This window comes from Malania oleifera, chromosome 1 (assembly GCF_029873635.1).
Source record: "Malania oleifera isolate guangnan ecotype guangnan chromosome 1, ASM2987363v1, whole genome shotgun sequence".
Classification (NCBI taxonomy): domain Eukaryota; kingdom Viridiplantae; phylum Streptophyta; class Magnoliopsida; order Santalales; family Ximeniaceae; genus Malania; species Malania oleifera.
In genome coordinates, this window is record NC_080417.1 from 31,344,174 (window position 1) to 31,361,081 (window position 16,908).

The 16,908-nt window shown below is 34.9% G+C and overlaps 1 protein-coding gene across 1 annotated transcript; it reads left to right on the forward strand.

The window, feature by feature from the left end:
• The first annotated feature begins 8,265 nt into the window (after positions 1 to 8,265).
• On the forward strand, positions 8,266 to 9,393 carry LOC131148487 (uncharacterized). The gene is made up of 3 exons (XM_058098240.1): positions 8,266 to 8,597; positions 8,683 to 8,816; positions 9,050 to 9,393. The coding sequence occupies exons 1-3, from the start codon at positions 8,398 to 8,400 to the stop codon at positions 9,121 to 9,123; spliced, it is 408 nt and encodes a 135-aa protein (XP_057954223.1). The 5' UTR covers positions 8,266 to 8,397; the 3' UTR covers positions 9,124 to 9,393.
• Positions 9,394 to 16,908: the final 7,515 nt, after the last annotated feature.

Genomic DNA, 16,908 nt, shown 5'->3' on the forward strand with positions numbered 1-16,908 from the left:
TCCATATACACAAGAAATTGATATTAAAGAAGTTAAAACTGATATTACACAAAAACTAGAAGACTTAGAAATCATAGAAGTGAAAGAAGAGAAAAATGAAGTAACTGCAAATAATGATTCTACTGAAAATTTTGAGTTACCTAAAGAATGGAAATTTGTAAGAAATCGTCCATAAAATCAAATCATGGGAGAACCATCACGAGGAGTATCAACTAGATCCTCATTGAAAAGCCTATGTAGTCATTATGCATTTCTATCCCAAGAAGAACCTTAAAGCAATGAAGAAGCGTTAAGTGATGATTCATAGATAATAGCAATGCAAGAATAATTAAATCAGTTTGAAAGAAATAGAGTATGAAAATTAGTTCCTTGACCCGATGCTTATTCAATAATTGGAACTAGATTGGTATTTAGGAATAAAAAGGATGAAAATGGTATTGTAGTAAAAAATAAGGTAAGACTCGTAGCTTAAGGATATAATCAAGAAGAAGGAATAGACTACGATGAGACTTTTGTTCCCATAGAAAGAATGGAAATCATAAGAATGTTATTAGCCTATGCATCTCACAAATAATTTAAACTTTATCAAATGAACGTGAAAAGTGCATTTTTAAATGACTTCATAAATAAAAAAGTTTATGTGGCTCAACCTCCTCGTTTTGAGGATATAAATAACCCTGATTATGTATTTAGATTAACAAAAACATTATATGGGTTAAAACAAGCTCCTAGAACTTGGTATGAGAGGTTAAGTGGATTCCTAGTAGAAAAATGGTTTTTCAAGAGGAAAAACAAACAACGCCTTATTTATAAAATCTAAGAATAAACATATGCTTCTTATACAAATTTATGTTGATGATATCACATTTGGTGTTACAAAAGATGATTTATATAGGAAATTTGCAAAATGTACGCAAAAAGAATTTGAAATGAGTGTGATGAGAGAGTTAAATTACTTTCTAGGATTACAAATCAAGCAAGCTAAAAATGGTACATTTATAAATCAATCAAAATATATAAAGGACATGCTTAAGAAATTTGACATGGAAGGTAGCAAGCTCATAGGAACACTAATGTGTACTTCCATAAGTCTTGATAAGGATGAAAAAGGAAAACCAATTGACATGAAATACTATCGAGGTATGATAGGTAGTCTACTATACTTGACAGCTAGTAGACCAAATATAATGTTTAGTGTATGCATGTGCACCTGGTTTCAATTAGCTCCTAAGGAATCTCATCAGATTGCGGTAAAAAGAATCTTAAGATATTTGATAGGCACTATTGACTAAGGACTATGGTATCCTAAGGACACTGGATTTTAGATGATTAGTTATTCAGATGCAGACTATGCGAGATCTAAAATTGATAGAAAAAGCACAAGTGAAACTTGTCATTTTTTAGGACGATATCTTGTGTATTGATTCTCCAAGAAACAAAATTCCATAGCCTTATCTATTGCTAAAGCTGAGTATGTAGTAGCAAGTAGTTGTTGTGCTTAAACACTCTATATGATGCAACAATTAAGACTTTAATTCAGAGTACTCAACTATGCCTATAAAGTGTGATAATACAAGTGCTATAAATATTTCGAAAAATACTATATCACACTTAAGGACCAAACATATTGACATAAGGCATCATTTTCTAAGAGATCATGCGCAAAAATAGGATACTATACTTGAATTTGTGAATACAAGTGTAACGACCTGCTTAATTAATTGGGTTTTTTTTTTTTTTAATACTGTAACAATTAACATATTCTGATATCACATCATTAACCTAAGCAGCGAGAAGCAAAAATCATATAAACATATCCACATATGTTTATGTACAATACCAGAGTGCTAGTATGTAATCTCAAAATATACTTATATCACTATTCCCAAAATAACCTCAACTGGTGAGGGCTATACAAAAATGCTCCCAAAAATGATACTCACTCTCTAACAGAGCACTATTGAAGCCCCTTTATCGGCGAGCCTGATCTACTCGCCTACCTGGATCACCTGAAAAATATTTCAACACTAGGATGAGCCAACGCTCAGTAAGACGAAATATGTTATTACTAGTGTGTGGAAAATGAGCTACTATATATCATGAAATATGTTTTCATATAAACATGATTAACTGAATACGAAAGTACCGTATAAATAATAAAATACACCACTCATTTTCCCTATTGCTTAACATAACAGTATTATGGTTATAATTCAAAGTACTTCTAGTGTACATAAGTATGATCCCTGTTTCTGTAAATCCGTACGTATGTAATAGTAACTGAAACTGTTCCCTGTGGCTATCTGTGTGTCATGACTTGCCCCCTCATGATAAGGTTGTGCAACCCGTAGGTTGGATTTATCCTGGCTGGCCAACTAAGAATAAATCATTGAACTCCGTTAGTCGATCTACCCACCTCAACCCATATCTGGATGGGGAGCCTAACCTCTTCAAGGGCCTAGGTGATCGACCTTACCACGTATTATCTGAATAGGTGGTTGCACTCATAAAGTAACATAGTATTTGTAGCAACGGTACCGAGCTCTGGAACTGCACGTCCAACAGGGTCTGATATCATATAATATATTTCTATATATATATATATATATATATATATATATATCTGATTTACCATGATTCTCAAATAATCCTAATAACTATAATACTGCATAAACTGTACTGTAATTCATATGTCGTAATACTGAGAACTGAATATTCATAACACTGAAACTACATAATCATAATACCGATATTCGTGTAATCATGGTACTAAGATCCGTATAATCATGGTACTAAAATTCATAAAATCATGGTTCTGAAATTTGCATAATCATAATACCGAAGTTTGTAAAATCATGAAACTAAATTCGTAAAACATATCCCCGTACCATATACTTATTCACAAGCCACACCATACTAAATACATAATTTTCATAATTAAATAAATCGTATCACATTTTAAGAAATGTCTTGCATAACATATTTCTCTTACCTTAACTTTGAAAAGCCCCTATAATAAATTGGGCTAACACCCGCAAGACTTCCTACACAACACACTAAAACCAACATATGCCAGAATATAATATCAGTATTTCTCCGCCTACATTATTTTCTATAACTGTTATAAGGCCAAAAAAGGACTAAAAGATTTTACCCTAAATTTGGGATGAAATCCAACTCTGTTTTCCCGATGATCCACTCCGGTAGATTTGCAGAGAACTCCGCCAAGAGTATCGTGGTAGTTTCGGATCTTTGATCCAGTGACTGGTGGGGCCAGAATCAAAGAAAGAAGGGAGAGGGAGACGTAGATAGAGAGAGGAAAGGAGAGAGGTGCGGTGAAAATGATAAAAATCTCGGATTTCCACTATTTATAGGTCAGGTTCGTCGACGAAACACGTCACCTCGTCGACAAGTTCTTCATTAAATTCGTCGACGAGACCCTATATTCGTCGACGAAATTCAGAGTAGCCCGTACCATCTCTTGGTATTTTCTTGTCGACGAAACCCTGTGTTCGTCGACAAAATCCTTTATACCTTCGTCGACGAAACCCTGTGTCCATCGACGAAGCCCTGGAAATTTCTAAAATTTTTATTTCCCTCAAAATGCAATGTCGACGACAAACGCTCCGCGTTCATCAACAAAGTCTACGGCCTCCTTCTATTCCTGTTTCTATTTCTCTCTCTCTTATTATTTAAATACTATTATTTTTCGGGTCACTACAACAAGTGACCAATGGGTGGATATTTTTACCAAACCTCTATCGGAAGATAGATTTGTATCAATTAGAAGAGAACTTGGTTTATTACATAATAGAGAAGTTGCTTAGAAAAGAAAAACTGGATGTGTTGTCAAGAAAATTGAAAAATAGGTAAGTTCAGGCGACTAAACTTTTGAGTTCAGTCGATTGACATGCTACTGTCTGAGAATAATTAAAATACGCTAAATATTCAGGCAACTAAACTCAACTTCAGTCGACTGAACTGGCGAGTTTTTCAAATACTGGCAATGTGCAAACCCTAACTTTCTAGTTCCTCAGTCAACTAAACCTATCTCTTCACTCACCCGAACTCACCTTTCTTCGATCTCAAGCGTTTCTACATCCAAAAATCACCGATTAAATCAAGGATTTCATCTTCTCATCTAAATTTTTTTAGGGTTTTCACCATTTATCCTAAAATCAAAAGCCAATAACTAAGCAAGCAGCAAATTGAGGATCTTCTTCGGGGAAGGAAAATGACAACATTGAAAGATGGTTCATTGCTTCTCACGCCATGCGACGGTATAAACTTTGCCTTTGTTCCACAGATCCGATCTTTGGTAAAATTCTAGATACTACGTTCTTTGAATTTGACTTTCCTAACATCCTACCAATCTTTAGGAAACTAGGATGGCATAATTTTGTCACATATATCAAGCCAAAAGACTTTATCCAAATTAGGTGAAAATTTTCTACGCAAATTTAGCCCAAAACGATTTTGTAATCACTTCTAAGATTAAAGGAAAATCCATTATCCTAGCTCCACAAACCTTGGCCCCCATTCTCCATGTCCAACAAGGAGAATTTGAATGTCCTAATTTTTAGCAAAATTGGATTATGGAGCAAGGATTCACTCGTGAGGAATTCTTTCCTTTGATTATGAATAAAGCTCCTGTTTATTTTGGAAATCCACCACTATACAAGCAACTGAACCTCCAGGCACAGATTCTCCAGAAGATAATCACGTATAATATATTGCCTCAAGCTGGTTCTCATGATCACATGTCCTACTTGGATTGCTTTGTCATGTGGTGTTTGTTGAAAGGAAAGAAGCTTGACTTATCAAGCTTAGTACTTAAGTGGATGCTCTCGAGATTGGAAACTTGCCGAGTAACCCTACCTTATGGTGGAATACTGAACCTCCTCTTTGCTCACCTTGATATAACCTCACCCACTAATTTGTTTATCAAATGTACCCATTATGATCTTTTCACTTCTACAACACTGAAACAAATGGGGTATGAAAAATACGAGTAAGGTTGGTTTAATAGAGGTGGTAGATGTCCAATGCAAGCTCCTACACCAACTCCACCTCAGGAACAAAAATCAGAACCTCGACTAGATGCACCATCATGGTTTACTACATGTCACCAGCAGTTCATGGACTTTAGTACTGAAATACGTGCTAATTACAACAATATTCAAGAGAACTATGCCTCTTTAGACTAGAAACTTGGCCGAATTGAGCAACATATGACTGGTACTCCTTCTTCACATGGAAAAGCTCCTATGGAAGTGACGTCTGATGAAAATGAGGAAGGAGATGAACAAGAAGGAGAAGATACTGAGTCTGATGATGATGATGCTAGAGATACTTAGATCTATTTTCATTTAAACATTGACTTTGTACTAAAAATAGCTATGTGTACTACTTTGTGTATTTTGTTTTCATGCTTGATGATTTTATTGCTTATCTTTTTGAAGCATGTTATATTTATGTTTTGTTTTGAACTTGTTGTTTATGCCATGATAAATGGTATTCTCTATTCTTGTGTGCTCAATTCTATACTTTGTCTTAGTGTGCATGTGTTTTATGCATTATCTCTTTTTGATTGATGTCAAAAGGGAGAGAACTCTTAAGCAAAATTGAGACAACTGCAAAAATGAGACACAGCTAATATAACGCTGAGAACACTGACAGTTTTGATACTTGAAATTGATACTTGAAAATTAACTTTTGATTGGACGGATGAAATATATCTTGTTGATACTTTTTGAAAAATGAACTTACATGAAATCTGAAACTAAATTTGATTCTATTTGATATACCATCATATGAAGAATTAATTTACTTTCCAAATATTGTTAAGAGTATGCTTATTGTAAGGGGAAGTCTTGTCAAGGTTCACTCATTTTTCCTCCTTATTTTTCATCATCAAAAGAGGGAGATTGTTGCCCTAACAAGGCTTATGAATCTTATTTTAATGGTAACAAATAAAGGAAACTTAACATGTTTTTGTTAAATGATGATGTTTCAGGAAATCAAGCATATGAATTCAAAATCAAAGTGCTCACAAGCCTTATTGAAAGCAAAAGTTTATACTTAAAGGAAAATAAAATGAAAGCTTAAAAGATATTGAAGCTTGGATTCAAAGATAGATAAATTTGATGAAGCTCAAAGTATATTGAAGCTTGAAGTCAAAATGGACTCAAGGAAAAACAAACATGAAGATTTAGGGTGCTTAGAATATTTTAAGTTTAAAAAAGTCTCATGTAAGTACTTCGGAATTAAATTTCAATATGGATGCATTGAAGTTCTTTGGATTTAATCATTGATTTAGAGACCAAAGTTTGAAAAACCCAGAAAATATTTTTCAAAGCCTCAAAGTAATATGGAAAGTATAAAAATTAACAAGAGTTTTTGGAAACAAAAGAAAACAAGCATATGAGTTTTAACTATTCAGATGATTGACCTTGACTGGTCAGGCGACACCTTTTTATGCTGAATAAATTTGGGAAACAAAACAGGTTCAGTCAACTGACCCTGTAAGTTCAGGTAACTGACTTCATTCTCACTTTGAAATTGTGCTAAATTTTAAAAGTTTAGGCGACTAACCCTAAAGTTCAATCGACTGACCCTTAGGGAAATTCAAATTTAAAAAGCAACAGAAAGTTTCCAAAAATAAGTTTTTCAAATATAAACATTATGAAAACTTGGGAAACACTCCAAGTCACTTGAAGAACACGAAAATCACTTTTTAAACTCTATATATATCCCCTAAACCTAATGATTTTCACAACAACTACTTTCAATCAAGTATTCAAAGTCTCTAATTCTCATACTCTTCAAAAGCTCTCTTACTCACACATCCTTGCTGAAGTAATATTAATTTTCTGCTGATACAACCACTCGATTCTTGTGCTCTTACTGAATTTCCTTCAATCAAAAGAAGAATCCAATGATAAATTTCTTGAGTTTCAAATTCATTCTTTATTAATTTTTAATTTGAAGTATATTAGTGTTCTAACTTGTACTAATCAGCTCTATTGTGAGTGTCTTTGTACACAAGAATTTGTTTTTGTTTTTTTTTATTGTTTTTTGACGGTCTAGGTTGTTGAATCGTTGTACCTAGCGTGGGGTATCGCTTGGAGAGGGGGACTTTATCCTATTTGAAGGAGTGTAAATGGTTTGCTCAGCCCGGTTAAAGGAGTGGTATAGTGCAATCCTTGGGCCGTGTACCTAAGGCGAGAACATAGGCAGGTATAGTCGAACCTCGTAAAAATCTCCGTGTCACTCTCTTCCCTATTCTCTTTAAATTTCAGCACATATATATTGCGTGGATGTTTATTTAAATTGCTGAAAATAACTTTGTAATTGGGAATTGCGGAACCTCAAAAAGGGAGTACGTTAATTGATTCTTGTGGAAACCTTCTAAGGGAGTATGTTTATTAAACAAGTCGTTCATTAGCTACAGCTCAACATTGAAAGATTGAATCTTGAAAACTTGCTAAAATGGTTATACCAATTCACATTGTGAAGCATTATCTTGATTGATTGAATCGCGTTATATTGGTTTTTGGTTTATATTGTGTTTTGGTTGAATTTGAGATTGAAAATCAAATTATAGATGCGTGTTTGCTGAATTCAAAAATTAGTTGAAAAAAAAATTATAAAAAGAGTTTAAAAGAAATTTTTAAATCCCAATTCACTTCACTCTTGGGAGTATGCTTTACTTCTCATATGTTTCTTTTTTTTTTTTTTTTTGAAAAAACAAATTTAATTATAAATCTAACCTAATGTACTCACATACCAAATTATTCCAAATTGCATTTTTTTTTTTAAATGACTTAAAATATTTGTTTATGAAATCAACAATTTCTAATGAGGTTAAATTTCAAATTTATGGAATATTATTTCTTTTTATTATAAATAATTTATATAAATATAGGTGACTCGATTTTAATAAAAATAACGTTATTCTTATGTGAATCTAATTTCTTTTTATTTTTATTTTTTAAGAATTAGAGAAGTTGATGTGTCATTATTACTTAACGTAACGTTATATGGGAACGTGTAAGGGCTGGACTGATTAAACGAATGGCAGGACGCATCCAGAATTTCTTCCGGGAAGGTTCAAGAGGTGCCGAAGAGGCCTACGTGCCGACACGTTGCATTCTATTAGAGAGACGCGTGGCACTGAGTTGCCTACGTGTCATGGAAGGAGTGCAAGAGGGGCAGATGGGGCGATGAGATCCGTAGCCGTAGGAGGAAGACCAGACCACGTGCGTGCAGGTTTGGTTATGTTGAAGCCGTTTCTGTCGCTGACTCCACCCTCTCTCTCTCTCTCTCTCTCTCTATTTATAGGGAAAAACTATTTAACGCCGATCGAGTGAGTGAATGAAAAATAAACGATAGAAGATGCTTCGTGTAGTAGGAGGGGTCAAGGCAGTCGGAGCAGCTCGTGTTCGTACTCTCTCGCCAATCGTAGCCGCCGCAGACGTTGGTAGCAACCGTCATCCTTGTGGCTTCACGTACTCGCCTGTGCACTCGAAGACTGATCAGCCGGCCGCCGATGGCATGGACAACCCTCAGAAGCAGCAGCAGACTCTGAAAAAGGGGTTCGATCGTTTTCTTTCCTTCTTTTTATTTTTCTGAAAAAAAATTGATGAAATTCTTCTTAGTCATATTGGGAAATGAAAATAGGGACGTGATGACGAATTCGTTTGGGGAGGGGTATTCGACGAGGTCAGACGAAGAGGGGTTTGGCGGAACCTACGGAGAGAACCAGTCTCTTCCCAATCCTTCCCGCCAGAACGACGTCCCTGAAAACCATCCTGGTCTCTCTCTCTCTCTCTCTCTCTCTTTCTCTGCTTTTTCTTTGGCTGGAGTTCAGACATGGACATAAATTTGTGTTAATTGAGATAAAATTATATTTTCTATGTTTGAAATTTGTATTTTTCATTTATATTAATTTGAATGAAATTACAAAATTACACCGTTTTTGTTTAATTTTTGTAGTGATTGTTTAAATTTAAGAATTAAAATTTATATTCTAAACGCATACTTGCAGAGTACGACAGGAGCCAGGGAAGCGAAGTAAAAGAGAAGGAGAAAGGGCGCCATCAAACCAACGCCAACGGCTGAATTAGGATTACCATCATCACTTCTTCACGCTTTGAACCATCCTTAATCTCTGCTAGGGATGTTTGGTTCTCTTTCTTCTTCTTCTTCTTCTTCTTCTTCTTCTTCTTGAGTATGTTCAGAGAGTGGATTGGGAGATAATTAATGACGATTTGCGCTAGCTGTAGTAGCTGAACTATAAAAGAAAATGTAATTGTTATGTCTAAATTATTAATTATTATATGCTGCTATTATTGTAATATATAGGCGCAATGGGTTTGATTTTTCATTCCATTATTGGAATATTTATGTACTCTTTATGATTTGTTTGGTTAAGTGAAATAGTTGTTTATTTGATTTGGCAGATTACTTATGGATTAGAATAAGAAGAAATACCCTTTGAATTTTAAAAATTAAAGGAATAATTGTTTGTTATTATTTTTTATATATTGAAAAATATTTTATTTAACATATAATAAGAAAAAAATAGATATTTTTTTATGAAGTTCAAAAATAATTATTTTTTATTTTTGTTTATTTTTTATTATAAATTTCATAAAATGCTTTATACTAACTTTTTATAATAATAACGTAATTTTTATATAAATAATTATAATTAATTTATTAAAAGAAATATATTTTGAAAAGTAAATATTCTGTAAATTAAATGTAATTTTAGTAGTTGTTTTCAAAGTTTGATTTACATTAATTGTAATTTTTGACAATAATAATAATAAATACAAATTTTAAATCATACTTAACACTCTTGATAATGAATAATTTTAAATACCTTCTAACATATGATTTAAATAATGTGCAGCATGTAAAATTCAATACGACTTCTCCATTTTCTTCAAATACTTTTTTTCAACAATTACATATTCTCTGTATTATTTGTTACCTGCGTAATAAAGTAAACATTGGATTTGAAAAATTACATATCACTAAGATCATTTACAAGAAAATTGATAAGAATTTTTTAGTACTCATCAATCCAAAAAGTATTTATATTCATTTTAAGTTTATTTTTTTACGTTTTAATCTGACATCTTTATTTTTATAACCTTGAGGATCTCGGTCCTTATCTTATGCATAGAAGGAGGCTTTAAAACTTGATTCATGATTGGCCAATCCATCCATCATAACAAGTCAATAAATATTATTTGTCTTATAGAAGAGCATTATTTTTTTGGGTACGTCCCGGGTGTCCACTACCGTCAACGACGTCCGTTTTACGGTCCGTCGCACCGGCCTGTGACTAATCCCACGCCCTGTAGTATGGCCCCACACACCACAGAGGGGTAAATTCAGGCGTCCAGCCGCAGGAATCGAACCCGGGGTGGGAAGATCCCTGACCTCGTGAAAGGCAACCCCTGGAGTCCGCCCTGCCAACTAAGCTCAGCCCTGGGGGCTATAGAAGAGCATTATTGAATGCACAATGGTCGACTTTTCTATACTTTTCATTTCTCTTTTTTTTTCTTAGATTTTAGAGTATCTCGTTTGGAGCATTAGGATGTGAATTTATCTCACATTGGACCTTTAGTGTGAGGATTTAAGTCACTTTTTTGTTATTCCAAATCTCTGTTAATTATATAATAAAACTTATAAGTTTGAAAAAATCTTGAATTCTTAAATTTGTTTAAGTTTTTATTTTGTTCTTTTGAGGTTATTAGTTATGTTTTTGTTATTGTGAGGTGCCTTCTATGGTTTTTTTTTTTTTTTTTGTTCTTTCTTTTCATAAGGTTTTTTTGTACAAAGTGTTTGTTTATATTCATTCGTTGTGGATTAAGAGTACAACATCAAAAAAAAAAACCAATATAGAAAAGAAAATTTTGATCTTCATTCTCGGTTGCTTGCACTAAATCTTCTTCTCCTACATTCACTTGTATGCGCAAGATATTTCAAAGTCAGTTTTATAAGTCAAAACATTTTAAGTTAAGATTTAGACCTAAGTTGAGCTATGTTGTGATATGGGCCCATTATGGGCCTACTACTTCTATTTTTATCAAAGTTAGGTCAATTTTGTGATTTAAGACTCACTAGGGGCTTTATTTGAAATAACAGCACATTATGGGCTGATTTTTGATCACTAAGGCGCATTATAGGCCTTTCTTTTTGAATGAAAACCTAATTTAGGCTAAGGGCAGCCAAAGGCTCAATTGTGGATCTTCAATTAAGTGACAACGAATTTCTTATGCTATCATTTCCCATGGCCAGTCGTGGCATTTCCTTTCCCATTAACCAAGTTCCCATATGATCGATTCTCATGGATAGCCATATCTTATATTTCCTAGAAGCTAATCCCATGCCAGCTTGCTTATAAATAGGGGTTGGAGATTAAATTTAGGGGACTTCCTTTGGAGAGGCCGAAATCATTCAAAGAGTGAAGTGGTAAGAGAGGTAAAATGAAAAAGAACTAGGACCACAAAGAATAGAGATATCTTTTTGGGGAAGAGAACTTGTAGTATTCATAAGAATGCAAAGAGTTTATTGGCAAGCAAAGGCAATAAAGAAAATGGGAAGAAGGACCTAAGAGTACCCTAATTTTCTCTTATTTTGACAAATGCATAAGTTTGTTCTGATTGTGTGATTGGGGTGAATGTTGTAGAAAAAATTATTAGGCGTAGAAATCCGAACCCGAAAAAATAAGGAAATAAATAAAGAAAAGGAAAAAGGGAAAATATTCAAGGCAAGCAGCAATTCATCGACGAATCCCTTGATTTTGTCAACGAATGCCCTTCTATGGTTCATTGACGAAATTCAGGCGTCGTCAACAAAGAAATGCCGAGAGGAATTTTAGGCTTAGGGTTCATCGACAAACCCCTTCTTTCGTCGACGAATACCCTTCTACAATTCGTCGATGAAGACTCTATTTCGTTGACGAATCTGGCTAAGTCAATGGCCTATAAATACATTTTTAGTTACTTCTAGATTAAGAAAGTTAAAAATCTCTCTCTCTCTCTCTCTCTCTCTCTCTCTCTCTCTCTCTCTCTCTCTCTCTCTCTCTCTATCACGCCTCGAACCAGGAAACGGGACCCAAGTTTGTGATTTAGTAACCTAAATTGTCCCTGCATCATACAACATCCATGATACCACACAATATAATATAAGGGTCCGACCCCCTAGGGTTCACGTATACCCTATCCATCATTACACACATAGTATATACACAGCGGAAAATCCAACCTAATACATCCATAAAACCATACCAAAGTCTATACAACATCAAGATCTAGTCCCATAATACAAACATAATCCCCAGGTATACACATAACCCAAAACGACAACCTGACCATAGTACAGTACTTACACAAGTACTTAGACAGCTAACCAACAATCACGCTCCTGAAAAGCTAGGATGCTAGTGTCGGCTACCCAAAGGACTTGAAAAAAAATTATATGATAGGGGTGAGACACGTCTCAGTAAGGGAGAAACATGTTATATCAGTGTGTGGCACATGAGTGTTATTTCAATAGTAAAACATAAACATTTCACAATTCTATTATTTTCACAAACACTTCCAGTATACATCTCACAAAACACCACAGTCTAGTGTCGTCACACTCTTCTGCCTAAGCCGATCGCACGACACGACGCCCCCAATAACCTGGCGCAGCCTAAGCCCCACAGTGTTCAATCGGCGCAAACATGGTACAAACTCATTGTGACAACCTGAATAATAACAGGGTTTAAATAATAAAGAGGAAGGAAAATGGAAACAATAACAGAAGGAGGAAGTCGCGTTCGTCGACGACATTATACTTTGGAAGGAATCACCGAGGGGAAATCATTAGGGTTTCATCGACGAATACAGGGGATTCGTCGATGAAGGTTTAAGAGAATTCGTCGATGAAGACTAAATTTCGTCGATGAAGAAATACCGAGAGAGGTTTTAAGCCGACTGAATTTCATTGACGATGACTGAATTTCGTCGACGAAGTTATTAAAGGATTAGTCGACGAAATGATTGGCTCGTCGATGAATCTAGTTGTCTAAATATCAAAATTCCGATTTTTAACTTCATAATTAAGCTAACTCTCCTCTCTCTCTCTCTCCCCCCTTCGGCCCTCTCTCTCTCTTTCATTGATTTTGGGCCGGATTTACGCCGGTTCAACAATCTGAAGCCACCACGATGCTCCTGGGGAAGTTCTCTCCAAATTTGCTGGAGCGGATCATTGGTGAAAGCAAGTTGGAAATCATCCCTAAGTTGAGATAAGATTTTTTAAGTCAAATTTGATCTTATGGTAGTTATAAGAAATGATGTACACGAGAAAATACTGAAATTTAATATTGGGAGTTTTCAGTTTCAGGGTATTGATCAGGAAATCCTACGGGGGTTAGACCAGGATATTTTAGGGGACTTTCTCAGTAGTCAGGTAAGGGAATAAACTAAAACAGTTACTTTTCACGCAAATTATTATTATTCATGAGTAACTTGATTTCCTGAAAGTATTTACGATATTTGAATATTATGGAATAAATGTACGTTTGAGAAAAATATTGCTAATGTGATAAAATGTATGTATATGTATGAGATGTGAGAAACTATGATTTCAGAATACGATGTATGGTTTATACAGCAAAAGTGTGGCATGAATATTATTTTACATGGAAGAATATTATGTTACGACAATGATACGAATGAAATATGTTTTGAGAAATGATGAAAGAATACAGTACATTATGATGTTGAAAATACATGATAGATTGATTATTTTTAGAATGATATGTACTTATGTATGATTTCGACACAAGGCCGTATTTACGAGATGATCAGCACGAGGCCGTATGTATGAAATGTTTGGCGCAAGACCATTTTTATGAAAATTATTAAAGATGCTATATTATCATGTACTATATGTTATCAGAACCCGGATGTTTGTTTAGTTCAATTTAGGAGTTCGGTACCATAGCTTATAGATCAGATGTTTATAATCAGATTAGTGCTAACCACCCCACGATGGAATGGGAGATAGATAGTCGATGTGGCTTTTAGTAGAGTGTGGACGTCCACCTGGCAGTCCGGACCAGGGTGTGGCGAGCCCATCGTACTTACAGACATACTTGACTTGGTAGTGGTCGGCCAGTCATTGTCGAGTCCCGCCTTCAGGCTGCACAACCCATCATGGGGGGTAATACATGACATTAACTAGCTATTCATCCTGGGTATTTTTTTAGTATTATCAGTATAACAAATGTTTATGTGCAATATGATTTATCAGCAATTATGAAAGCATATGATTATTTAGTATGTTATGATAAATGTCTAGAGATATATGAAATGTACTGTATATGTATAATTACATTAAATATTCATGTTACCACACAGCTGTATTTAGTTTATTTTCCCTTACTGAGAAGTGTCTCACCCCTCGAACATTAAATGATTTTCAGGAAATCTAGAGAGACCGGCGGGTCAAGGCTGCCGTTGAGTGATTAGAGTTTCCCTACTAGAAGGGTAAGTGTTGAACTAGGATCAAGAGGTTTTTGTTGAATGATCCTAGTGTTATGTTGACTTTTTTTTTTTTAGGTTGTATATAGAAACAGTGTTTTGATGATATTGTAAACTCTGGTATTATGTTTTATGGATGGATGATTTAGATTTTATGTTTACTGCTACTTAGGATTCCGCTGTGATTGACAAGTGTCCCCGTTACCCACGGGTTTGGGTTGACTTTTTCGTTTATTATATTACATTTTATGTTGAGGAATTTGAGGTCGTTACACTCATACCCTTTGGTGACCAACCGGAATCATAGGTGGTATTGCTCACCCTCGGTCTCAAGCCAAAAATCGTCACTTACGGTATTATCCCGACACGCCTTATATCTCAGCCTTCGGTTGTTAACCAGCATGCTTCAATTGTCCTAGGCCTTTGGTTTTATCCCGATTCAGCATTTTTCACAAAACTTGGAACATTTTGGAACTCACGTTCCTATATCTCATTTCAATTACACACAGCCTACAGTAGTTAATCGACACACTTTTTCACAAAATACATCATTCACAGCCTATGGTAGTTAATCGGCACGCTTTTCCACAAAACATATCATTCAATATATATCAGCTCATTCCACACTTATTTGAGTAAACAAACAATCCTATATCAGGTATTCCAAAAATTAAATTTAAAATAATCAAAGGTGTAGACGCTCTATTTTTGCCCTAGTCAAATAGAACAAGGGGTTCCCTTTTATTATTTTATTATTATTAGTATTTTTATTATCGTTATTTTATTATTACTTTCTTATAATTATTTTTATTATTTATTATTATTATTATTATTAATTTACTATAATTATTCTGGATTATTATTACTATTATTTTTATTTATTTATTTATTACCTTATTATTATAATAATAATTATTATTATTATATTATTATTATTGTTATTATTATTATTAGCACTAGTATCTTATTTTGGTTATTATTATTTTTATTATCTTCATTTTTATTAGTAATGTTATCATTATAATTATTATTAATTATTACTTTTAATATTAGTATTATTACTTTATTTTTTATTAGTATAATTATTATTATTATTATTATTAGTATCTTTATTATTTTTATCTTTACTATAATTATTATTATTTACTATTAGTAGTAGTAGTAGTATTATTTTTTATTATTATTACCTTATTGATGTTATCATTATTATTATCCTTATATTATTACTATAATAATTATTATTATTATTATTTCTATTTTCATTAGTACCATAAGAATAAAAGCAAAAAAAAAAAGGACAAGAAAAAGAAAATCAAAAAGGAAAGGTTTTTAGGGTTCTCAAATTTTTTTTTATATAAGGGTGATACACAGAGGCCAAGAAAAGGGGTGGGGGGGGGGGGAGGGGGAGGCAGCGCACAGCTAAAAAAAAAAATCTTTTTCTCCTTCTCCTTCTTCTTCTTCTTCTGCTTCCCAAGCACCAGAACTCCAACCCACATTCTTCTCTCCCACGTTCTCCCATCTCTCTTGTCTCTCCCTATCTTGCGCCACCAGCCCCCACGATACTCAAGCCTCCATATAGCCACGGCCAACCCAGCCCCAGCCATCCTCACGGCCAGCCTCTCCCATACATCCGTCATCACACCACAGCACCTCCTTCTCCGGCGTTTTCTTGGCAGACTGCAACCAAACGTCTCCGCCCTCCTCTGCCACTATCGTCGCCGCCCAAGCCTACGGCAGCACCCCAGCAGACCCGAAGACCTCTTACTCCAGATTCCCAGCCGAGGCCCCCCTCTGCTACAACTCTGGTGACGACCCAATCTACAACAGCACAGACCCGAGCCACTGCCATAACAACCCATGAATCAGAGCAGCCTCCCTTCCTCCAGCCGCTGCAACAAAACGTGAGCCACCAGCAGGCCAACCCGAGGCCTCTCCACAGACTCCACGCTTTGCTCCAGCTCCTTCATCTGCTGCAATCCGAGGACCATCCCTGCAGCAGGCTACCTCACGGCCACGCAAAAAAAAAAAACTGCAGCTTTTCTACTTGAGTCCCTGAACCGCCAACCTCCCGGCTAGCCTCTGCTCCAACCATCGTCTCCGGCAGATCCCCACAGTCCAGCCACATCTGCTCCGTTCTCCGGCAGCCCCCTCGGTGAGTGTTCAGCATGCGAACCAACACACACTGCACACACACATGCACGTGTGGTTTTTTTTTTTTTTTTTTTAGGTTTTTTTTTATTTGTTTTTATTTTTTTATATATATTATATTATTGTTTTTTATTCGCTCTAATATCTAATGTTGGGGTTGTTTTTGTTTGTTTGTTTTTTTTTGTTTTTTGTGTATATGTAGGTTTGT